Here is a 25,492-nt window from a genome sequence, read left to right on the forward strand (position 1 = left end):
GGTGCCTCCTACCATGTCTCCCATTTCTTACAACAGGATTAAACAGATTCATGAAAGGGAATGTAATCAGTGGCAACCAGCCATGATGGCTACATTGAAACTCCAGTTGGGGCTCAGAGACAGTATGCCACTAAATATCAATTATTTGCAGAGGTCAGTCCTCTGCTGGAAGGGCTGTTCAGTCCAAGTCTGATAAAAAAAATATCAATAAGGTAAAGAACCACAGGAAGAAGATAAAGAACAATTATGAAGGGAGAAGACTGGGTGCTGAAGTTGCCCATCAATGGATAGCACAAAGACAGGACGTTGAGCAGGCACACACACAAACCTGGTTACAGCCTTCTCTGGTATGATGAGGCATATTGTATTTCAATTTATTTTCTAGTCATTTCTAAATTTTCATATTTGAATATAAATTAGCATGTGCAAATTTTGTGTAAACCTGCATCTTCTTTCGTCCTGAATTTGGGGGATATGAAGCCTCTCGTTCTGGCACCGGTTGCTTTTGTCTTCAAGTCATGCTTGTAGGCTACTTAGAGATCCCTGGCTGGCTACTTTGGGAAACAGGAGGCTGATATTTCGAGTGGTTTGCTTGTTTAATCAGGTGGTTCATCAGTATTTCTTTGCCTTCTCAAGGTGACTCACAATGAATAAAATAAAATGATAAAAAGATATACTGGTAACATTATCAACTAAAACGGTTTATAAAACACCTCTCAACACAGCCCAGCAAAAATTAGCTCGCCATATTTCAACTAAAAGCTGATTGAAATAAAAAAGTGTCCAAGGAATCTTCAAAAACACACAGAGAGAAGGGGTCAAATGCACAAGGCTTGAGACTGAGTTCTACAAATATGGAGCCACTACGGAAAAGGCCCAGTTTCTTCAGATCACGAATCTAATTGACCTTCATGGCAGGCCAGGAGGACTCACTAATGAGGGGCACTGCCATGTACCTGACCTCTCATCAGCAGAGTCGCTGCTACTTACTGGGAGGGAGAGAGTGAGGTAGTGGGGAGGTTCCCGACATCTGCAGTGTCTCACAAGGTCCTAACAAGTCCGTAGCCAGTCTTCTCTTCAAATAACCTGGCCCTATACTATTTAGGACTTAAGAGTTAAATACCTTCAAATTGGGGCCCAAAATGAAAACGTAGTCAACAAATACCTAACCCCCAACTAGCTGCATTCTGCATCAACTAAAATTTCCACACCATCTTTAAAGGCAGCTTCATGTAAAGCACATTGCAATAGGCTAGACTATTTCAGCAGTTAAATTTGATTCCTGGAGGCAGACTTTTTTTTTTAACCCGCACTGTGTCAGATAATTGATAGGGTGGAGTAAGGCAAGAAACCATCACACACCTTTGTCAGGACTTGTTTAGGAAAAATGTTTTGGGGAAAAGAACATACGTGTTTGGGGGGCGTGGGGTAAAAGACATTAAATACAAGTCAAATTCAGCATTCTCTGAGGATCACTCAGTCTCAGAAACACCATACTGCTGAAGGAGTGCTTTATTCAAGGACTTGTGGGACAACATCTGGAATCTGGGTAGAAAGCAAACAATAAGGATTACGAACAGAAGCACTTCAGGTATGTAACAAAAGACAAGGAAACACTCAGAAGGGTGCCCTTTTCTACTATAATTCTATCAGATTCTTTGATTTTTAAAAAGGGGGGAAGTGTGAGGAGATAAATCTCAGACAAATTACAGGCTGAAATAGCTTCTTATTCTATATTAAGTCTAGTAATTATGCTGTAGAGACCGAGTATTGATATAGTTTGTTTATGGGGGAAATAGCTGTACAATGGGCATTGAAAGAAAAGTTATAAGTATATAACTTAATAGCAATACTCTGAAAACAAGCCAAAATAAGCATTTCTTCTCACATCTGGGTCCATGTGGTCCAGTCCTGTGGATATTTACTTGAAAGTAAATTTTATGAGACTTACTTCCTAGTAAGCATACAAAAGCATTTCAGCCTTATTAGATAGGCATTCACAAGATTATGGTTATAGCTGTAGATGGGTATGGTATATCAGAACTCTGGAAGAAAGACTGACTAATGCATTTTTCAAGGCAGAGGAATTGCATAACCATCATTACAAAAATGTAGTTATTGTGTGCTAGTTCTGTGGACAATGTTTGTGGATCCTGTTTTTGGGTACACTGAACCATATCTCTCAAAAAATGCTTGCAGTTCCTTTGAAGAAAGGAATTTTGTGTTGACTGTGAAAAATAACAATAGATTCAAGCCACCTTCATCAGCAAGGAGTATATTATCAGGAATCACTGCACTCCTTTGTATTCCTGTATACAATTGAGTACCTAATCTTGGGTTATGGACTTCCAAAAAATAGCATCATTATGAAAAGGGTGTCAATTGTCTATTTTGCTCATCTCTGCAACTACTTTGGTTTCAAACCTGGACTGTGGGCTTTCAAGTTTCCCTCCCATCTGCAAAATAGTATTTAAATATGTTTCTCAACACTGATAAAGCCTTTGCTAGATTCTACTATAGAGGTAAACTTTTCAGGAATCTTCTGAAGTTAAATGCTGAATTGGTCTCCTGGAAGATATAGGAGTAAAGAACATGATTAAAAATTAAGCTGCTCTGAAGAGCATTGTGACTTTTATGGTGTTTCAATAGTGGCTTAAAGGGCCCAGAATGAATTTCCTCTACCTATGGGATAACATTCCCTTCTTCTGAAGTGTTAAGGGCACGACTGAAAAGAGAATATCAGAAGAGACAATCTCAGGTTAGGGAGCTGAGAAAAATATTGAAGTGGAATGCAGCATTTTACTTCCATTCACAAACTCTGCCCAATTACTGTATTTAGAAAAATGCATAAATATCCCCTCAGGGCAAGTTAGCTGTTGGCTTCCAGCATTTAGTACAGATCACTTCACCGAGCTGACTGGGTGTGTTGTACTGAACATATTCCTTATCCTAAGGACATTTGTTTCCTAGAGGCATGCATGACACATCTTGCTTGATCCTGCTCCCTACTTGTGGTGCATATATTAAAATGCAACTAATCTAAGGGTGCTTCCGCATAACCTGCCTACTGAACATTCATCCTGATTTGTTTGCTGAGAGATCAGATGGCTGATGCCTCAAACTGTTTCCCCAACTTTGCAGTGCATTTTCTTGTCATGCTCCACACACACACACACACACACACACAGTCTAATTTGGTGGTGTATTTTTTAAAAAAAAGTTTGTTGCACAAGACATCTGAATCAACTAAAATTGTGGCACCTTGCTGTGACTGAATCCCACCTCAAAATGCCAACAACGTGGAAGCGCCCAAGGTTAACAGGGCAGGAACTGTGGTTATGGTTTGTTTAGAAGCATGGACCAGATTCCCCCATATCCTTTTCCGGCCTCTGAAGATTCTATCTTGAGTGGCCTATTTATTCCAAGTTGCTTAACTTAGGGTTTTTTTTAAGCTGAGTTCTAAATGCCTGACCAAATGAAGACTTTCTGTGCTTTTGCTCAAGTGCTTTAGTACATCACTGGGAGGGCAGGAAGGGTCTGACAGAAATCCAGCTTCTCTTTGCCTTGGGGCATCTGCATGATGAGCATGAGAAGTAGCTGAAGGGACCACACAGCCATTGCTGGTTCTGTGCCGGGGTTCACTGGTAGCTGAGTGGAATGGCAGGAGCTGGCACAGACTGAATCACACAAATGGCTCAATGGGAGAGCATGTGTGTTGCATGCAGAAGGTCACAGTTTCAGTCCCTGGCATCTCCAGGTGGGGCTGGGAAAGACTCTTACTTGAAACCCCGACAAGCACCATTCAGCATAGACATACCGGGACTACAGCAGGATCTAATCAGTTTAATGTAGCATGAATATACTCTGAGAAGCAATCACTATTTGAAATTGGGAAGGGCATTTCCCTTTTGAGCTGCTGGGGTTTTTCAGCATCCCACTGTAATGGACACTATACCTCAGTGCTTAAGTCCTTTGGCCATGTTTTATCTCACTGAACCAACACCCAAGACATCTAGAGAAAGCCACACAGACTACCCCAATATTGCTAGATACACCAGCTGGCAGCAGCTGAGGATGGCAGAGATTGCACACAAAGCATATGCTCTACCTGTGAGCTATGCTCCTTCCCTAAATTGCTGCTTCATTACCGAGAGTATCATCCTTGCTGTTCATGCTTGCATTTTGCAAGCAACCACTTGCTTTGGCTATAATTATATCACAAGTCCATTAACAATTATTTCTATTTGAAGAACTCTTATCAAGATAAAATGATAATTTCCCCTGCTTCTTTTGGATCTTATGCCTATTCAGATAGCTCCTAGTGTATTTTTTTTTTTTGCTCAATAGTTTTCCATAGTTTATTTTTGTTTTATACTATGCCCTGATGCTACAAAAACAACAGTATTAGTAAGAATACTTAATCAGCAAAACCATCTTAAAAGAATAATGTTCTGCTCTTATTTAGTTATAATTGTGAATACCTAGAATTAACATAATTTAACTTAATTATTTTTTTGCTTTAAAAATGTTGATTTTTTAAAAATGAATTTGTTGCGACTTGAGAGTGTGTATAGGATTGCAGCCTTAGTTTAGTTGGGCCCTGAAGGGCTGCCTTTCCCCCACTCACCCTGCCCACTATTTTTAAGATCCTTATCAGATGCCTTTCTTGAGGTACTACCCTATTTGCAGTTCAGCTATCGGAGAAAGGGCCTTTTCAGTGGTGACACCCAAATTATGAAACACCTTCCTAAGACATGTTTGCCTAGTGCCTTCCTTTACTTTTCTTTAGGCACATGGTGAAGTCTGCCCTGTTATATCAGGCCCTTAAAGTCTTTTAATTACATCTTTGTCCTTTTTACAAATTGACCACCTGCTGCTTTATTTAGATGATACTTATTGGTTCTGTTGCTTTATTTGCTTTATAATATTTCTGTTTCCCTATACTTCAGTATTTTTACTGAAACTGCCTTGAGGCCATCCTGCTAAGAGGCAGGGCATAAATGTTTTTTTAAACAAACAAACAGAACTGTTTTTAGGTATATGAAGGCAATATGCCCTCCTGCCTTATTAGCCATTCTTGCAGAATTCTTCCCAGTATCCGTTAGATATTGAGCATGGGAGACATTTCCACTGGAATCATAGAATTGTAGAGGTATTGTAGTAGGTTATCTTAGTCCAGGGGTTGCCAGCCGAGTACTTGAAGTTGCCATGATGCCAATAAAGACTTTCACAGGTGCCTCTGGGCAGGTGCTCCACACTCTAACCTTTCATTAACAACAGCAAACAACATGCCTCAAACCCTCCTAGAAAGAAAGTTAAGGGGAAATGTACAGGTACATTTTTAAGTGATTTCTGTGAGTGTGGTGTGGCTACTTTGTATATTTTTCCTGGTACTGAGGGATGCTCCCTATTGCTATTTGACAGCAACAGCACCTGTGTTTGTGTTTTTAAAAAAATCAATATTGTGTGTTCTCTATAATCAGGACCAATACATAGCTTACTTCCCAAGGTTAACATAAGGTTGTCAGGGGTGGCCGTGTCTTTACTTTTGTGTTATGCCACGCTCCCCATGGCAGCCATTTTGTGTTATGCCACACCTCCTTTCCCTCCATAGCAGCTATTTTTGTCTAGCACCCCCAGCACTCTCTGAAAATTCGAAATGTGTCCACTGGTCCAAAAATGTTGGCAACTCCTGCCTTAGTCCAACCTCCTGCTTGCTGCAGGAAAGTCAGAGCTAGAATGTCCCCAACAGATTGCTGTGCAGCCACTCCTGGAAGACCTCCAAATTTCACTTATGATCCTTAAATCAGCTCCTTGGGCAAATGCAACATTTTCAGTGGCAGGATATATAATAGTTTTTCTTTTGAATTCCCTCTTCCTTTGATGTCTTATCACATGATGGGCATCCATGTGAAACACCAAAAGCAAATGTGCCAGCTTGCCTCATTTCTAGTCACTGAGATAATCATCTCTGTACCGCAGAGGATGGAACAAAAGGAAAAGAAAGCCTTGCTAGACTTCAAATTCCTGCTGTCATCTTAGATACAGTATGTGAAGGAGTGGTACACAGGACCCCAAAGCAGTGGCTAGGCTACTATAGTAGCTTAGCTGTGAAAGGTAAATTTGATTGATAAGTGATATCAGCAGTGCTGGAAGACCATGAAAGCCAACTGGACCAGTTTCAGTGGCTAAAGTTGCTGTTTTCAAATCTGGGAGACTATGGAACAAAGGGTTAATTAATGGACGGATTTTGTTCTGCTGTTAGTGTGCTGCCAAAGCTTCCTATGGCTGCTGTAGGGGGTTTGTTTCTGTATGTATACTTGTCCGAACTGGAGCAAAAAGTAGACCCCACCCCAATGTTGTCCTGGACCTTTCCCCCTTTAAATGTGGACTTTTTCAATCCTAGCCATTTTGGACTTTCCAAGGATTGAAAGACCCTGCATTTAAAGGGGGGAAGGTCCAGGACAACATTGGGATAGGGTGGACATTACCGGGGAGAAAGGCAAATCTACATTTGCTGTAGTGTGGACAAGCTATATGTGTATATATGAATTCTAGGTGTTTGTATGAGAATGTTGATGTTTTATATGAATTTCTATTGGTATAGTGTATTTATTTTGATGCTTTTAAATGTAAGTCTCCTGGAGACCTTGATAACAAGTGAGTCACAAACATAATAAATACTATTTATTTGTGTGTGTTAACATTGATAATCTGTACTTTCATAAAATATGTCAAGGCGGCTTATAGCATATAAAATACAATAAAACCAGCCTATAAATTAGAAACATAAATAAATGGAGTAGAGGAGATTTCTGGTTTCTCTCTCCCCCCCCCTTTTTTTGTAGATTGACCAACAAAGCAAAACATTTTCTAGTTTTGTCCAAAGTTATTGAGCTATTAAGGAAATTCACCACAATCTACACTTCCGACATGGGTTGCCATATGTCAGGATTTTCCCAGCCATTTAAGCGATTTCCGCCAGGACACTGTTTCCGACTGCCGAATCCTAGCTATGTCTAGGAAATTCCGGACATATGGCAACCCTAGTTTAAATGGTGTGAGACCACAGCCTTAGGATTTGATTAATGTGACCCAAATGAATAATATTTTAAAGGACAGTAACGCTGCATTGTGTCTTTCCTGGGATTAGTGAGCAGCCGTCACAAGAAAAATGCCATAGAATAAGTCACAGATGGGAAATCCGTGGCCCTCCACATACTGAACTACCACCATCCCTGACCATTAGCCATGCTGGCTTGGGCTGATGGGAGCTGGTGTTCAAAACAGCTGAAGGACCACACTTTCCCTGCATGGGTTAGAGAGTATGATTCTCAGACAGCTTTGAGTTTCATTGGTGAATTAATTGGCAACTTTAAAATACTTGGAAATGTCCTTTTTGGACCTCTGTGGCAGGAGACTAGAGGGAGGGGGCACAATTTTTCTATTCACAGCATGCATGACCAGATGCCATCTGAAGTTTACTTAATTGCATATTAACCCTTTATGTCACCTAAGGCAGGGCTAGGCGAACCTGTTGTCCTCCAGTTGGTGTTGGACTCCAATTCCCATCGGCCTCAGCCAGTGGTCACGGTTAATGGGAGTTGCAGTCCAGCAATATCAGGAAGGCCACAAGCTCCCAACCCTCCTCTAATGAGCTCAGAGAAATGCTTGTGGTTCCCCCCCCCCATTCTAACTTCACAACAAACCTGTGAGGTAGTTTGGGCTGAGAGACTGTAACTGGCCTAAGGCCTTCATGGCCAGGACTGGCCCAATATGTTTTGCTGGTTGAGGTAAATGACACAATGGCTCCCCCTTCCATGCTCAGAAGCTGACTGGCATCTACACTCTCAGCAGGAGAGCATAGCATCCCCTGTTGTACCTGGTGGTTGCAACAGGCTGTTTGTGTTTGTGTGTGCTTGCAAGGCCATGTGGCACACATAGCTTTGATCTCCATCAGAGGGGAACGGCCAGAGGTGTGGCTAGGGGAGCTGTTGCCTTTGCCTGCCAGTCTGTGCTGCCTGAGGTGATTCCCTTATTCTTCCTAATTGTAGGGCCAGCCTTGCTCATGACAACAGAATGGGGATTTGATCTTCATGTCTGGTTTGACACCCTCACCTCTACTCCACACTGGCTGCTCTCCCAAATCCTGAAAGCCAAGGTCGAGCAAAAGAAAGGAACATGCAAAAGAAACTTTAGGAAGACAACAGAGGCTGAGAGAGTGAGGCCAAGATGCCACCTCAAGCCAAAATCTTCTCATAGACTGGGTTGGGTTGGGTTTGGCTCCAGGGCTCCATTGTTCCACCCGCCTAAGCTCATCTTTCAAGCATCTTCCTTCAGTGTCAGAGCTTGTTCATCATGCGCTCCAATTATGACTCTGCCTGTGATTCATGGTTTAAAGTGCTGTGGGTTTGCTGAAGCGCCTCAGGCATCCATTATCCTGAGGAAGAGGGCACAGCAGTGAAGAAAGAGATTTGGGTGGATTTAGACAAACAATTAGGATGGATTTACCCTGAGATGAGACTCACTTCATGTGCAAATATTTTCCTACACAGGAACAGTATTTGTCTAGGAAAAAGGACACAATAAAATCCCATACAGAGCTCAGCGAGTTTTATATTGCCTCATGCATACATGCAAGGCTGCTTCTGTAGGCATCTTTTTAGCCAATGTGGCTTGAGAGGAAATGCCTTCTTTAGTGGCAATCAACCAATCGCTGAGCATGAGTAAAACCACTTTCAAAGTCATCCCAAAGGCAAATAAACCCTCAAGCAGGTATAATAAGTACAAAGTGCTCTGTGGTCCTACAGGACCATTGCTTCCCATCTACTTGAATGTGCAACAACGGACCTTGTCCCTGGTCTCTTTTTCCTCCTGAGCTAAACAAGTCACTGTAGTTTATTAGGGGGAAAGTACTGTAACCACTATAATTCAGAAATGTGAACGTTCCTACCTTTTAGTGCCAGAGGGGGTGGCAAACGCTAAACATAATTGCCAGCTAAAATAAAAGATTTATGTTGTTGTTATTTTGCCCTTCTTGTAGGAGTTTGGGGTAGTGTACAACATTGTTAAAATGCAGCAATGTCAAAATGTTATTTAAAAACCTCAAAAAGCTACATGTCTGAAAACAGGAATCTAGTTGAACAAAGAACACCACCAATGCGGCTGGATCCCAAGGACAGTCATATCCCAAAAGAGCAAGCAAACAAATATAGAATGTTTTTCCAGGAATATTTTAAATTTTGAGGCCTGGAAACATTTGAAGAATAAAGCTGTGAACTAAATCTGAACAGGGGGAGATAAACACTGGCTAAATATTCCTGAGCTGCCACTAGATGACGCTGTTGCTTCACCAACTAAAGCAGTTGTTTTTAAAACAAGTTTCTACCTTTCTTCTACTGTACTTATTAGACACCTCTCCAGAACCCTGACCAAGAAACGTCAATGAAATAATTGTCAACTTTGGATAAACATTCTAGCACCCTGGATAGATTACTTCGGAGTATTTTATGAGGCGGGGGAGAGGTCAAAGAAAATGTGCATAGTGCCTTTCTCTTGTGGGGAATGGGTTTATCCTAGGGGGGGGGGGAAACAAAACTTCTAACCGGCTTTCCAGTCTTTATAAATCACACATATTCTCATCAAATAGAAAAAGGCTGATGAAGTGGTCCAGGAGGGACTGTGTGAAAGTGTGCAAACTGCACACCTTAAGCTGCTTCCTAGCCTAGCATTGGCTGAGGAGGGAGGGAGGGAGGGCCCGAGTGGGACCACTACAGCAAAGAAGCCACCGGGGGGGGGGGTCAGGAATATGTTAACCTTTGCTCTTTCTCTTCGCCTTCATGTAGCAATGATATGGCCGCTGTAACAAAGAAAAACAAGCGGGATGGAACAGAAGTCACAGAGAGACGTAAGTTGAAGCCTTTTCTAGGAACAGGTGGTTCTTTAAGCCGATTCCCACAGACATTGCAGAGGTAAAAGTTGGCGTGCAGTCATTTCACCCTTCAATATCCACGTGGTTCAATGGTCTTCTGACATTATTATATCCTTTTAAAAAAAGGCTTTTATATATAATGAAATGTTCATTATGTGGCAATGGGATATTAAAATGTGAAGGCCCTTACCGCCTGAGTATTGGGACGGAGGAGGCATCTCAGGGTAACAATTCAAATAAGTTTTTGTGAATTGGCCCCAAGTGGAACCTCCTGATTATTTCCCAAATGGAAGTTTTGATATAATAAGCCAACCTTGCAAACCAGGATAATAGCAGCTTAATACTATATGCCATTTCAGGAGCATTATATTGCCATTTTCAGAGATGGTTTTGGCTATATATTTCACAGAGTCTCAGGCAATTATCCCTGCTGTATACATCCTTTGAAAAGTTATATCTCACTATGCCTTCATAAGTATTTCACCTGTAAAAAAAAACCCGAGTCCTTCTCAGAATTGCCAAGATGGTTTCCATGGGCCAGAAATGAATATTCAAAACAACTTTCAAAAGGAATTTGTTGGTATGAATTCAAGACTCAAATTCAGCTTAGCAATTTTGAAAAAAGAGAGAAGAAGTCATGGCCACTTACTTATCGCCCCCAAACAGGGAGAAAAGTGAGCACAGATTTGCATAAAAATTGCCTATGTACAGATGTAATTTTAGAAATAATGCTGTGATTTGAAGGGAAATGCAATGGATCTCACCACAGTGGGAAATAGTGTGATCAGGTGACCTGCGTGCCTGCTCAATTTGCTGTCCAGATGCTAATGATTAATGAGCAGCATCAAGGTTCCTCTGTAAATGAGGACAACCTATCCCATGGGTTTATACTTCTCTCTCTCGTTTACAGTTATTACAGAAACTGTTACCACCAGACTGACATCTCTTCCTCCAAGTAAGTGGCCGCTATGCAGAATTCAGCATACGTGTTTCTGCATGCAGTTCGCTTTGTTTGTGCCTCTTTGTCAGAAGCCCCTCAAGCGTTTGTGCCACTGAGCTTATAGATCAAAGCATAACAAAAGTACCGTGCTGCTTATGGTTGGTCTTCTGAAGTTGCCCAAGTTACAGGAAAGACACATGGATTAAAAATAGCAAGAGTTTTTGTACAGCCTCTCTGTGCATGGGAGTTCACTAGGCCCATAGGCTTGGCTCAGAAGAATTTATGGAACGAAATCCAGTTAGATCATATTGTTTCTGAGCCAAGGAACATTGCCAGTAGAGGGTTGTTGTTTCTAAATATCAATTGGTCCCATTCTCCCATGGCTTCTGCATGACCTCGGTCCGCATTGTCCTTGATGATGTAACTTCCCTTCACACTTTCAGCTTGGAAAGACCTGGGTGGGATGGGATGTGTTGACTAAAACAGCTGTTTGAGTTTGATATCGAGCACCTTTGCTGAGTAACTTTTGGCCAGCCACACTATCTGTGGTGTGGTTTCTTTACCAGAGTAATTTTAAGGGGAGTGCTAAGCAGTGTTAATAGCTCTTGATCGTACAACTCTTCTGACTAGGGTTCTAGCCTTCCCTTTCTCACTGGAATGTAATTCTCATTTCAGCTAAGTAGATTTAAAGTGGTCTGTTTTCTAGCACTGAAGCTGTGTTGCAAGTATGACACATGTGGGTGTAGGCAGGGGGACCCACCTAGTCAGTTCAAAATTGACCATGCGGCAACCCTATTCTTGAGAGGAATTAATCCAGTCCGCTTTTCCTCAACCTTGTAGTACTCTCTAGTTGTTTTGAAGCAGTGCATTTTTTCTGGGGGGACGCAGGGGTATGCATACCCCTAAACATTTTGTGAATCTTTGTACTTTTGTCCATTTACTATATTTATTTCCCCCGAATTGAACTATAAAATGGTAATTTTCTTGAGTCAAAATGAGAGTACCACTAAACACTTTTTTTTTTTAGGAAAAAAGCACTGTTTTGAACTATAGTTCCCATCAGCCCCAGCATGTTTGGGGAAGGGTAGTCTAGTCTTATGTTATTTCTGTGAAATTGATCATCATCATTCTATTATTAAATGCTGCCTATCTGACTCTGTTGCTCCAGCCGCTGGGCAGCTTCCAGCAAAATATTAAAACACAATAAAGCATCAAACGTGAAAAACTTCCCTGTACAGGGCTGCCTTCAGATGTCTTCTAAAAATCATATGGTTGTTTGACACCATATATATGAGGCATGCTCATGAGAGCCAGTGTGGTGTAGTGGTTAAGAGTGGTAGACTCGTAATCTGGTGAACCGGGTTCGTGTCTCCACTCCTCCACATGCAGCTGCTGGGTGACCTTGGGCTAGTCACACTTCTCTGAAGTCTCTCAGCCCTACTCACCTCACAGAGTGTTTGTTGTGAGGGAGGGAGGGAAAGGAGAACATTAGCTGCTTTGAGACTTCTTCGGGTAGTGATAAAGCGGGATATCAAATCCAACCTCCTCCTCCTCCTCTTCTTCTTCTTCTTCTTCTTCTTCTATATGGCCCCACCGAAAGGCCCCTATATTATTCCGCAGTCCTCTTTTCCCACCCACAGAATCTCATGTTGTGTTTACTTTGACAGAAGGAGGCAGTACCAGCAGCCTCAAATCAACGGCTTATAGTGGAGGAGGTGGAGTGGAGAAAAGGACATACACCCACGGCAGCAGTTATGTGACAGCCAGTAAGTGGTTCTCAGACTGAAGGGAAAGGGAAACAACATAAATGAGGAACATAAAAAGGTGTGGGGAGAAAGGGCAGAAGCTTACAACTCAAAAGTGACAAGTGCTGTGTGTATGTGTGGGAGAAGCATTCCTCCTCTGAGCTTTTGTGGAACTACAAGAGGAGGGAAAGAGTCCTTGCCCAGAGATGTCCTTTAAAATCTGGAAACAGGGTCCTTTTGTGGTAAATGGTGGGAGTTTATACAACTGGTGTTTTTTTATTATTATTCTTCCAGGAAATATCACCACACAATTATATTTCCTTGCAATCTTCTGTGGTTCTGTCTTTTCTTGGCACTTCTTTTTGGGCTCAGCACACAGGGGTACAGAGGAATCAAATAAAAACAGCTGCAAATAAGCATTAGTTTTTTGTATAAACATATTTGGTTTGCCTTAGAATAGCCTTTCTGCAGAGAACATGGAAGGCATCCATTTAGACACCCAAGGAACTGCCCATCCACTGCCCACTGGAAAACTCCAAACAGGCTGTGTGGGTGTGCCTTGATATTTTCTTCTGATGAGGCCGACAACACTGCCAAGTTTGAGGGGGCCTGGGCAAAGAGACCTCCAGGGACTCCCACCCTGGCTACACCCTTCTCTCCCAACATGCCACCTGGGCTGCTGTCCTGCCTTCTCTCCCAGTGCTCTGCCAATCTTGTTGCTCTGCCACCTTCTCACCCACCTCCACCACCCTGGTCACTGCTCTCCTTCCCTTTCCAGCAGGAAGAAACTCCCTTTTCCTTACTAAAGAGGCTCCAGCAATAGCCACCATCTCCATTTCCCATGAGTTCCTCTTTTTTCTGAAGACACTCTGGGGAAATGAAGGTGGTGGCTGTTGCTGGAGCCTCAGCAAGCTCTTTACTGCAGAGGGGACCCTCTGCCATCATTGCTGGCAGTCATTTGAAGACCCCTGGATTGTAGGACATTGGAGCCCCAAAGTCCAGCCCCAACAGAACCACTGGAAGGTAGCCTAGACAGGAAAGACCTCACACAACTTCACGAAACTTTATAAAACCTTCCAGGTGTAAAGCTCTCCATAGGCCACACAGTCACCTCCTAGAAGGAGAAGTAATGCCCCTAGTTCAGGCATAGGCAACCTTCGGCTCTCCAGATGTTTTGGACTACATTTCCCATCATCCATGACCACTAGTCCTGTTAGCTAGGGATCATGGGAGTTGTAGGCCAAAACATCTGGAGAGCCGAAGGTTGCCTATGCCTGCCCTAGTTAGTTAATATGGAACATATTAGCATGTTTTCTTGTAATGGTCCTGATTGAAATGGCTTCTTGGAATTTCCCTATTGAAAGTATGATGCTCACAGCCACATTAAAAGAGCCAGAGCAGTTTGAGTTAATAAAACTCTTGATGTTTCTGTGTCTTAAGTCTGTGTGTTCCAAGTCAGCGTAAAAATTGGAGAGCAGGCCGGAGGAGGGAAGCAAAGGCTTCCTCACAAAAGTTCATTGTTTTTCAAACAGTTTAATGGGGAAGCCACTGAATGACACCAGATTCAGAAGTACAAGCAAATGTACGAGAACAGCCCTCTTCCTGGGATTACAAAGGGTACATTCTCTCTTCATAATTTGGAGCATGGCATTCACCCAGTATTCACATGACTGCATCATGTTAGATCACAGCTATCCCTCTGCTTCTGGAGTCCTCATGAAAATCCAAGGGCAGAATATATGCAGCGACCAGGACTTTTGACAAACCACATTTTAACCATACTATTCCAAGTAGGATTTGGGTGGGGTTTGATTTAGTTTGCATTTAAAGGCAAACCTACTTAACTCAGTTCCTGAAACAATATGCAAACCAAGACACACTCAGCCTTCAAAATCCACACTTCAACAAACTTTGCAATTTGTAACAAACCAAACAGGCTTTTTGTGAAACTGAAATACTCCGTAAAGCCCCTAAGTGACTATATGAGACCCCAAATGTCATTGACTTCTTAAGGCTATGGCTTGTATTCAGCGTAACTCTAAGTAACCATCCCAGCAGAAGGATTTATGCTTGTGCCATGGGATTCCTGTTTTCTCTCCTCACACCCACCCACACACCCAAATCTGCTCTGGAGGGTTAAGGGAACCCCCCCAGAAAAGATTCATGGTGTCTGTGGGAGGAGGAGCAGGGTACAGGCCTGTTATGCGAGTGTAAAGCCTTGAGCTGATGGGATTGTTACTTAGCGCTATATTGGATGAAAGCCTCTTGCTGGCTGAACGGAAGATGGAGAGGGGTTTACGACCATGTGTACGAACCTGCCTGCTATACAAAGGTTAAACGTTTGCTGTGCCCACTTTTGTCTCTGGCTCAGCCCACCCTGGCATGGTTTACCCCCTCCCCAAAAGTTGCCCAATAGCAAATGTGACCCTTGGGCTGCAAAAGGTTCCTGTTCTAAGTAATAAATACTAAATTAAAGACCAGACTGTCATTTCCATCACAGTCTGGTCGATTGTACATACATTTTAGGAGGTTTTGTTTCATCTGTAGGTGGAAATGCTAGAACGAATACCTCCTCTTCCTCCTACAAGCAAGCCATCACTCCTTCTTCTACTCTTACCAAATCACCAGGCTCAACCTTTGAACGAAAAACCTATTCCACTCGCCATGCAGCATATGAAGGTATCATAGTCTCAAGGAAACTAAGGGGTGCACAGATTACATTGGCTAATCATGCAGCTATCCTAGAAGCCTGCTTCATTTGTTTACAGAGACCTCACAAATGTGCTCATTCCTTCAGAGAAGCTCGTACCCACTCTGATCTTTCCTGGTCCTTCTAGCTGACCCAAATTTTGGTCTTTTGCTTAACCACTGTCTGTAACCATAGCACAAGCCTTGGCTACAGATGTTGTTTGAGGAGGAGAGACCTTAACCACAATCCCAGATTCAAATTACACGCTAAGCCAAACTTTCAGTTTAGCTGCAGCGCTGTGCTCAAAGAACCAGAGAGAAGCAAAGCTGGTGCAAGCTCTTCTCTGGGATCCAACACAATTATGTGGTCCCGGGACACCGTGGTTTGGCTTACCGTGACATGTGAACCTGGCCAGTGTATACTTGCCCTTTACAGTACTTCTGCTACTTTTGACCCTTTTTTTATTCCAATGAATCCCACCCCATTGTCATATCAATTCATGATCCTTTTAGCTTTTTGGAATATAGCACTGTAATCCATTGTCTAATATAACACTTTCGTCAGCAGTGATAATCCTCTCTCTACACTTTGCCAAGATCATTTCCTGACTTATAATGCAAACTAATCAATAGATCTTCTACATATGTCCTTGGGACACCTTTTAATTCCAGAGAAAACTACAGGATACTCTATATACCACGATGCTGATGCGTTATACTATTGAAATTCCCCATTCCTTATAACACATGCAGTTAAGTTTTAATATGAAATCTTCTTGTTTTTTCCCTGCAGGGAGCTCCAGTGCAAATTCCTCTCCAGAGTTTCCAAGAAAAGATTTTGGTACATTTCTATTATTAATACTATGAAGGCCAACTTGAGGGCAGGTGCATATTAAATGCCTTATGGTCAGGGAGTTCAAAATGTTGAAAAATCCCTATACTCTTGCACTAGAATGAATTATGGAAACGACTCAGATTTGAGTATATTTCTTAGCTGTCATGTTTCCATCTGGTGCAGAGCTTTGCATTTAGAAAGAAATAGAATCTTTCTAATAGTTCTGGCTTTTGTAGATAAGAAGCTGAAATGCATGTGTCTAATATTTGGAGATAATATGCAAATGCCTGATCTACAAAAGTAACAGGCAGCAGAAGCATACCCCTTTCCCACTCCATCTCTGTTGTGCCAGTGTGAATACCTGAGTCCCGGGAAGCTGAAAGAAAGCCCAAGAGCCAGTTACCACTGTACTGCCAGTGCTTCCCATTCCTGGCTGAACTACTGCAATACAGGACTCTTACAGATCAGGCCCTAGGAAGCTGGGTGGCATCGGAGGGGATAAAGAGTGATATAGGATCTCATTCCCCTGTCACTGGAAGCATAAATCATTCTTCCAATGTTTTCATTGGAAACTGTACCTTTAAAGCAGGTCATTCAAAGAAGCTTCTTTCCCTTAAAGAATTCTGGATTTTCGTCAACCTTCTCATCTTGATCACAGTTTTTCAAAATAAAATTTCAAACAATTCCATTTAACATTTTCCTTGGCTTTCACAGGTTCCTCTGCTACCAGGGGACGAAGCCAAACTCGTGGTAAGATATAATATACACTTTGCAGAGATCCAAAGAGTTAATTTGGGCATGCCCAAGAGTGTGTGGGCATGCCAAGTGTTTGTTTGTTTGTTTGTTTGTTCTAAAAGCTTTTTTCTTTAATGCCAAGTCACACAAGTTTTCTATAAAAAAGTGGTTTGCTATGATGAGGCATTGCAGGTTGCTACTGAGGAAAGCAACGCTTTGAAATGTCAACACATATTATGTAAAAGGAAAATTAGGCTGGTGGGAGGTCTAAGAATGTAATCAGAGTGCAGTTTTATAAAAGTTCCTGTCACCATTGCATTATAATAATAAACTCATAAAATAAATGATTAGACAAGCCATGGTGTAGGAGAAATTAGTATTCTGTCCCTATCAAACTTTGCTGCGTGTGGTCTAAATACTGACAGAACATACCAAATGCCAAGCTAACAACCAGCAGCAATGAACCTTCTTCATACCAATGGTGTGTACAGGCTATCCAGTTACCATTACATCTCCCTTCACAATAAGCCTCTTCTTTCATTTTGTCTTGTACAGAGAGTGAAATTCGAGTGAGGCTGCAGAGTGCTTCTCCATCAACCAGGTGTAAGTGCTTGAGCTGTTTTTTTGTGGACTTGAACAAAGGGTAGCTGAATCTCCTTGATGAATAATCCAGTAGTTGTAGTGATGAACTCTTCCTCTGACCATTTGGTAGCCCTTTTTTTCCGTGATGCCATCTGATATTTTCCTAATACCTGTTAGCCAGAAACTGTATATAGGGTTGACAAAAATACACGAGGAGCGAGGATCACTGTAATCCAATGAAGAAATTACTTGTGGCCTCAAGGGAGGAGGAGTCCTTGATGTGGGGGGGCAGCCAGAACAGAGACAAGGGTTGCATACACACTATATTTTGAAGCACGTTCTCCACCCTCCCCCCAAATTCTAGTTACTGTGGTTTGTTAAGGGTTGCTGGGAATTGTAGCTCTACGAGGGGTAAACCACAGTGTCCAGAAGTCTTTGAGGGAAAGAATATGCTTTGAAGGTATAGTGTGTGTAGCTTTGGCCTGCACCATTCAGCTCTATCCATCTTCAGATGCATCTGTCATTTTTAAGACCCAAACATATAAAGCATACAATTTTCTACCAACATAATGCTTTTAATTTTCTACCTACATTGTCAAGTTTTGGCCTTAAGTCTCCAATATCTCTCTTCTCTTTTAGGGACAGAATTGGACGATGTCAAACGACTACTTCGGGGAAGTCGGTCAGCTAGTGCTAGCCCAACTCGGTCCCCATCAAGCACACTCCCGATACCTAAAAAAGCTGTTGTGGAAACCAAAATGGTGACAGAGAGCAGCCAATCAGGTATCTCATTGCTGGACTCCAGGAATTCCAGCATATTTCTAATCTATCAAACCACAGAATAAGGTGGAGAGGGTGGCAGAGGCTGCAAATGTATGTCTTCTTTTCAGGCCAACAGCACAAGGATCACAGGATTGTCCAAAGGTGCATGCTTTTTCCTAATATCCAAAAAGTGGAGTGATGTATAACAGCTTCAGTCCTTAATCTCTTGGCAGTGATTGAGTGGCACCATTGCAAAACTCTCTTTTTTTAGTTTCATCAAAAGTAGTTTCACACTAGGTATGGGGAACCTATGGCCCTCCAGGTGTTGCTGGACTCCAGGTCCCATCAGCCCCAGCCACCATGGCCAATGATCACAGGTGATAGGAGCTGTAGTTCATAGGTTTCCCACCCCTGTTTTAGACTAAAGACCAGGGCAGAGGTGTTAGTTAAAAGCTAGAAGGTCAGAACTCAGGAGTGACTCCTGACAAATAGGAAGCAACTGCAGGAAGCAAATATGCTCAATGTGAGGAGGGCAAGGAAAGAATTTGAATCAAACAAGGGATCTCTGCTGATGTCCAATTCCATGGCCACTGAAAACTGTGCTAGGGATCACCATCGGTTTATGATGTTTTAGAACAGGGATGAGAAACCTGTATCCCTCCAGATGTTGCTGGACTACAGCTTCCATTATCCCTATTGGCCATGCTGGCTGGGGCTGATGGGAGTTGCAGTCCAACATCTGGAGAGCCACAGGTTAGCCATGCCTGCTTTAAAACCAATTTGAAGCACATATTAATGCTTTTCTCTATAACTCTGAAGACTATATAAACTTGTTTGTTTGTTTGTTTTTTTAAAAGGAAGCACCAAAAAACAGATTAGACCAAGTTTCATATTTTATGGTGCTGTTTAGGTGAGAGGAACAGAAAAAGAAATCACATTGCCTAAGGATCATGCGTTGTATATAAAGAAATATGGTTTTTAATGTTGCTTGTTTTATTTTTCTTCCAGTGTCAGGGACATACGACACGACCATCTTGAATGCGGCACTCCCACCATACATGTGGTCCTCCACCCTGCCTGCAGGGTCGTCTCTCGGTGGCTACCACAACAACATGACTCAAAGCTCTTCTTTGATGAACACGGCAGCACATTCTACTGGATCAGGTACGTGTTCACAGCAGCGGTCATAGCAATTGTGCAGACAAGCTCTGAGATAACTTTTTCTGGAAATCATGAGATGGCCAGTTGTGGTTATTCAATCCCAGAAGTCTTAAAGACCAAGAAGGAAGCATGCAGGGTGGATATTCTGTATCACCATTGCTTTCCTACATTTTCATTGCCATTCCTCAGTTGGTTTCAGAACTTGCCTTCACCACCCGGGTATAAGTGCTAACCATATTGGAAAGTTGGGAAGGAATTTCCCCTTCAGGCCAAATTGCCTGAGTGACTGTTGGAATTTGAGGTCAATATATTGGATCAGGGTGGGATGTGTGCCCTCTACTGAACTCATTCACTTCAGACATATATATTATTCAATGGAAGGTTAAATTTAATAAAGCAAATAAATTTAATAAAGCAAATTTAATAAAGCAATTAAATACCAATAAAAGAATAGTTGTGAAGCAACCAACTAAACAGCAGCTTGCAAGATTAGGGTAGACGTCTGCAAAGGGTGAAGCACAGTGGTTTTAGGGTAGGGATGGGAAACATGGCCTCCAGATGTTGTTGGACTCCAGCTCCCATAAGCCCCAGCCAACATGGTCAATGGTCACTGATGGCAGGAGCTGTCCAGATAGAACATCTGGAGGGTCACAGTTTACCCTTCCGCCATGTTTTAGAGACTTCTTTCAGTGTGTGGACTTCAAATGGAAAAGTTTAAAGTTTACTGATCATTCTGCTACAGGACAAGTGATTTGTGTCACGTCCCAGATGTGTTGGAAGCTTTCTGACCTCACCTACATAGTCATCAGTCTCTTACTTTCCCCCCCTACCTTCCTCCACAGTGTTTGGCGTCCCAAACAACTTGGCTCCCAGTTCCCCAGCTCTGCATGCTGGTCTCAGCAGTTCTTCCACAGGTGCGTTTTCTCCCTCCCTCCTAGATCCCACCTGTCAAGATGCATGGCCATCAGGAGAGAGATATGCAAAGGGTTTGGTCTCCAGTTCTTCATGCCAGTGGCATCAGCACACCTGGACTAGTTTGTGGGATACTTTTAAAGCTCCCGCTCTGTAAACAGAAATGCCTGTTTGAGGGATGGCTTAGAACTCCTGCAGAAGAGGGTTTTAAAAAAGTTTTTATTGAAGATAAAGTTATTGAAGTTTATTAGGTGCAGTGTAGGGAAAGTCTTCAATTTTAGGGAGTGGTTAATTTCAGACAATTCTTACGTGTGGGGAGTCACTATGGCTGTTTGCTTTTTAAAAAACAAAAACAAAAAACCTTGCACCTCACCCCAGGATATTTATATTTGCAGTATTTGGTGTTCAGAACAACCTGGCTCCAAGCACACTTGGTGTTGCCAATACTGCAACCACAACCGCAGGTAAGGTTGAAAATACCTAGTTATGAAAATACCTAGTTTATGAGCCATTTTGGTGACATACATATACTTGAGAAATTCAGCTCCTCATGGAATATTTTTAAATCCTTATTTCTGTATATGTTGGCCATGCATTAGCCTCAGACAGGCCTTTATAGACAGTTTGATGTTGTGCGTATTCACTAACTTCAGTTACGACTGGATGCTCCGAGTGAGGCACTGGACTATAAACCTGGCCCCAGCATTTGGCAACATGAAATAAACACCTCAGGTGGTAGATTATGATAAGTAGCAGCCCCTTGATTGTTCTTCCTGATACCCGCCTCCACTCTGTTGCGCAAGGGTAAATTAATCTACTTCATAAACAGGATAAAACTTTACTGAAGAAAATAAACTTGTTCAGAAACAGCATAGTTAAAGAGCATACACAGAGTGCTCATAGCAGCTATCATTAGTCTTCAGAGAGGCACAGGTCTTAGCTATGGATTAACTGGAGTCCTGGAGCTGCTCTGTCTGCAACAACACACTCACATACTGAGCTGAGACTGATGCTTCAAATGCAGTGCAAGAAGTTGTCCCATTTCTACTGTTGAAGCAAGATTCAGCTGCCCCTCTGGCTGGCTTCTGTACATGGAGTGGAGAAAGGGGTGCTTTCTGGTCCTTCATCTCACACAGCAAAATGTTGTGGGCTGGCCCTGGCCATAGACAGTGATAGAACATATGATGTGGATACAGAAGGCCATGGCATCGCTTAGGTACCTAAGTACTGCCAAGGTATCACAATAATACTCACCTGCCTTACAGGGTTGTTTGGATAATTGCATTGAAACACTTTGAACTTAAATAAAATGAAATAAAATATTATTTATTAGTAACTTTCAACTCTTTGCAAAGAGATACCTTTCCCTCTGTATTACTCCCAATTTTTTTTTTTTTAATAAATTGGTAGTGGTGGGGAAGCAGATGTCTAGATCTCTTTCTTTGGCTTCCACAAACTGTGAACTGAAGCAGTTTTCTTTTCTTCTCCTTTATTAGCAACAGCATATGGAGCAAAGAAAAATACAACCCAGAGCTATGGTGTGACTAGCACTGGTGTGTCCACCTCATCTACAACTGGTGAATCTTCATTTTCATTTTGCATTATATGGAAAACCAGTCTATATATAACTGATGGGAAGGTACCCAGTGGCGTAGGAAGGTGGGGGCGATGGGGGCGGGGCGCCCTGTGTTCCAGGGGAGGGGGGTGACACTCTGCGGCCCCTCCCGCCCCTCCCCAAGCCGAGCCCCGCCGCCTGGCATGGCACCCCGTCTGTGCAGCAGTGGCTCGTAAGGTTGCTGCGGGAGCAGCAGCGCTAGCCTGGACGGAGTGCGCATGTGCGGAATGTCGCACATGTGCACTTCATCCGGGCCGGCGCTGCTGCTCCCGTGGCGACCTTGTGAGCCACGGAGCGATCGGTGGCTCGTGGGGCTACCCTGTCTGTGCTGCTTTTTATGCTTGGTGGCTCGCAAGGTTGCCGCGGGAGCAGCAGCACCAGTACGGAGGACTGTGCATGCACAGTCCGTCCTGATGTGCGTCATGACGTCACAATGCAAGCGTCAGGATGCCCCGCCCCCAGGGGGTGCCTCCGTTTGCCGCCCCGGGCGGTCAAGCGGCTTCCTCCGCCACTGACGGTATCTTTTCTGCAATCCATAATATACACATGTCTGCCATGGAATGGGGAGGTGGGGTTGTGTCACTAGTGATGTCATAGGCACTATTGAGGACGTGCTAGTGGCAATTTTTTTCATGTATAGAAATGTTTGCTGGATTCAGGGCCTCATCTACAAGTAGATCCAGAGCTGATGAAGCGGCTGGGCCAAAGCCGAAAGGACGCTCAGTTGCTGATATGCCTGGAAGCGAAAGGAAAGTCCAATGCTGTAAAGAAAAGTATTGCATAGGAACCTGGAATGTAAGAACCATGAACCTTGGAAAGCTGGATGTGGTAAAAAATGAGATGGCAAGAATAAACATTGACATCCTAGGCATCAGTGAACTAAAATGGACAGGAATGGGCGAATTCAGTTCGGATGACTATCATATCTACTACTGTGGGCAGGAATCGCGTAAAAGAAATGGAGTGGCCCTCATAGTCAACCAAAGAGTGGCGAAAGCTGTACTGGGATGCAATTTCAAAAATGATAGAATGATCTCGATACGAATCCAAGGCAGACCTTTTAACATCACAGTAATCCAAATTTATGCACCAACTACCAGTGCTGAAGAAACTGAAATTGATCAATTCTATGAAGACTTACAACACCTTATAGAAATGACACCAAAGAAGGATGTTCTTCTCATTATAGGGGATTGGAATGCTAAAGTAGGGAGTCAAGAGATAAAAGGAACAACTGGCAAGTTTGGCCTTGGAGTTCAAAATGAAGCAGGGCAAAGGCTAATAGAGTTCTGTCAAGAGAACAAGCTGGTCATCACAAACACTCTTTTCCAACAACACAAGAGACGACTCTACACATGGACATCACCAGATGGGCAACATCGAAATCAGATTGATTATATTCTCTGCAGCCAAAGATGGAGAAGCTCTATACACTCAGCAAAAACAAGACCTGGAGCTGACTGTGGCTCAGATCATCAGCTTCTTATAGCAAAATTCCAGCTTAAACTGAAGAAAGTAGGAAAAACCACTGGGCCAGTAAGATTCAATCTAAATCAAATTCCTTATGAATACACAGTTGAAGTGAAGAACAGGTTCAAGGATTTAGATTTGGTGGATAGAGTGCCTGAAGAACTGTGGATGGAGGCTCGTAACATTATACAGGAGACAGCAACGAAAACCATCCCAATGAAAAAGAAATGCAAGAAAGCAAAGTGGCTGTCCAATGAGGCCTTACAAATAGCGGGGGAGAGAAGACAAGCAAAATGCGAGGGAGATCGTGAAAGATACAGGAAATTGAATGCAGATTTCCAAAGAATAGCAAGGAGAGACAAGAGGGCCTTTCTAAACGAGCAATGCAAAGAAATAGAGGAAAATAACAGAATGGGGAAAACCAGAGATTTGTTCAAGAAAATTGGAGATATGAAAGGAAGATTTCGTACAAAGATTACCACAATTAAGGACAAAAGTGGAAAGGACCTAACAGAAGCAGAAGACATCAAGAAGAGGTGGCAAGAATACACAGAGGAATTATACCAGAAAGATACGGAGGTGTCATACACCCCAGGTAATGTGGTTGCTGACCTTGAGCCAGACATCCTGGAGAGTGAAGTCAAATGGGCCTTAGAAAGCCTCGCTAACAACAAGGCCAGTGGAAGTGATGATATTCCAGCTGAACTATTAAAAATTTTAAAAGATGATGCTGTTAAGGTGCTACACTCAATATGCCAGCAAATTTGGAAAACTCAGCAGTGGCCAGAGGATTGGAGAAGATCAGTCTACATCCCAATCCCAAAGAAGGGCAGTGCCAAAGAATGCTCCAACTACCGCACAATCGCACTCATTTCACACGCTAGCAAGGTTATGCTTAAAATTCTACAAGGCAGGCTTAAGCAGTATGTGGACCGAGAACTCCCAGAAGTGCAAGCTGGATTTCGAAGGGGCAGAGGAACCAGAGACCAAATTGCAAACATGCGCTGGATTATGGAGAAAGCTAGAGAGTTCCAGAAAAACATCTACTTCTGCTTCATTGACTACGCAAAAGCATTTGACTGTGTCGACCACAACAAACTATGGCAAGTTCTTAAAGAAATGGGAGTGCCGGATCACCTCATTTGTCTCCTGAGAAATCTCTATGTGGGACAAGAAGCTACAGTTAGAACTGGATATGGAACAACTGATTGGTTCAAAATTGGGAAAGGAGTACGACAAGGCTGTATATTGTCTCCCTGCTTATTTAACTTATATGCAGAATTCATCATGCGAAAGGCTGGACTGGATGAATCCCAAACCGGAATTAAGATTGCTGGAAAAAATATCAACAACCTCAGATATGCTGATGATACTACCTTGATGGCAGAAAGTGAGGAGGAATTAAAGAACCTTTTAATGAGGGTGAAAGAGGAGAGCGCAAAATATGGTCTGAAGCTCAACATCAAAAAAACTAAGATCGTGGCCACTGGTCCCATCACCTCCTGGCAAATAGAAGGGGAAGAAATGGAGGCAGTGAGAGATTTCACTTTCTTGGGTTCCATGATCACTGCAGATGGTGACAGCAGTCACGAAATTAGAAGACGCCTGCTTCTTGGGAGAAAAGCAATGACAAACCTAGACAGCATCTTAAAAAGCAGAGACATCACCTTGCCGACAAAGGTCCGTATAGTTAAAGCTATGGTTTTCCCAGTAGTAATGTACGGAAGTGAGAGCTGGACCATAAAGAAGGCTGATCGCCGAAGAATTGATGCTTTTGAATTATGGTGCTGGAGGAGACTCTTGAGAGTCCCATGGACTGCAAGAAGATCAAACCTATCCATTCTCAAAGAAATCAGGCCTGAGTGCTCACTAGAAGGACAGATCCTGAAGTTGAGGCTCCAGTACTTTGGCCACCTCATGAGAAGAGAAGACTCCCTAGAAAAGACCCTGATGTTGGGAAAGATGGAGGGCACAAGGAGAAGGGGACGACAGAGGATGAGATGGTTGGACAGTGTTCTCGAAGCTACTAACATGAGTCTGGCCAAACTGCGAGAGGCAGTGAAGGATAGGCGTGCCTGGCGTGCTCTGGTCCATGGGGTCACGAAGAGTCGGACAC

At 42.9% G+C, this 25,492-nt stretch overlaps 1 protein-coding gene across 1 annotated transcript in view; it reads left to right on the top strand.

The window, feature by feature from the left end:
- Window positions 1-1,417: 1,417 nt before the first annotated feature.
- Window positions 1,418-25,492, top strand: part of COL17A1 (collagen type XVII alpha 1 chain) — a 61,807-nt gene continuing 37,732 nt past the window's right edge. Inside the window, exons 1-13 of the mRNA XM_033149734.1 lie at window positions 1,418-1,591; window positions 9,846-9,907; window positions 10,842-10,886; window positions 12,539-12,637; window positions 15,164-15,295; window positions 16,098-16,145; window positions 16,854-16,889; window positions 17,430-17,477; window positions 18,096-18,239; window positions 19,227-19,382; window positions 20,222-20,293; window positions 20,687-20,755; window positions 21,788-21,868. Coding sequence (XP_033005625.1) covers window positions 9,853-9,907; window positions 10,842-10,886; window positions 12,539-12,637; window positions 15,164-15,295; window positions 16,098-16,145; window positions 16,854-16,889; window positions 17,430-17,477; window positions 18,096-18,239; window positions 19,227-19,382; window positions 20,222-20,293; window positions 20,687-20,755; window positions 21,788-21,868 — 985 coding nt within the window. The 5' untranslated portion in view covers window positions 1,418-1,591; window positions 9,846-9,852. The remainder of the gene's footprint in view (window positions 1,592-9,845; window positions 9,908-10,841; window positions 10,887-12,538; window positions 12,638-15,163; window positions 15,296-16,097; window positions 16,146-16,853; window positions 16,890-17,429; window positions 17,478-18,095; window positions 18,240-19,226; window positions 19,383-20,221; window positions 20,294-20,686; window positions 20,756-21,787; window positions 21,869-25,492) is intronic.

The sequence above is a fragment of the Lacerta agilis genome, chromosome 5, assembly GCF_009819535.1.
Source record: "Lacerta agilis isolate rLacAgi1 chromosome 5, rLacAgi1.pri, whole genome shotgun sequence".
Lineage (NCBI taxonomy): Eukaryota > Metazoa > Chordata > Lepidosauria > Squamata > Lacertidae > Lacerta > Lacerta agilis.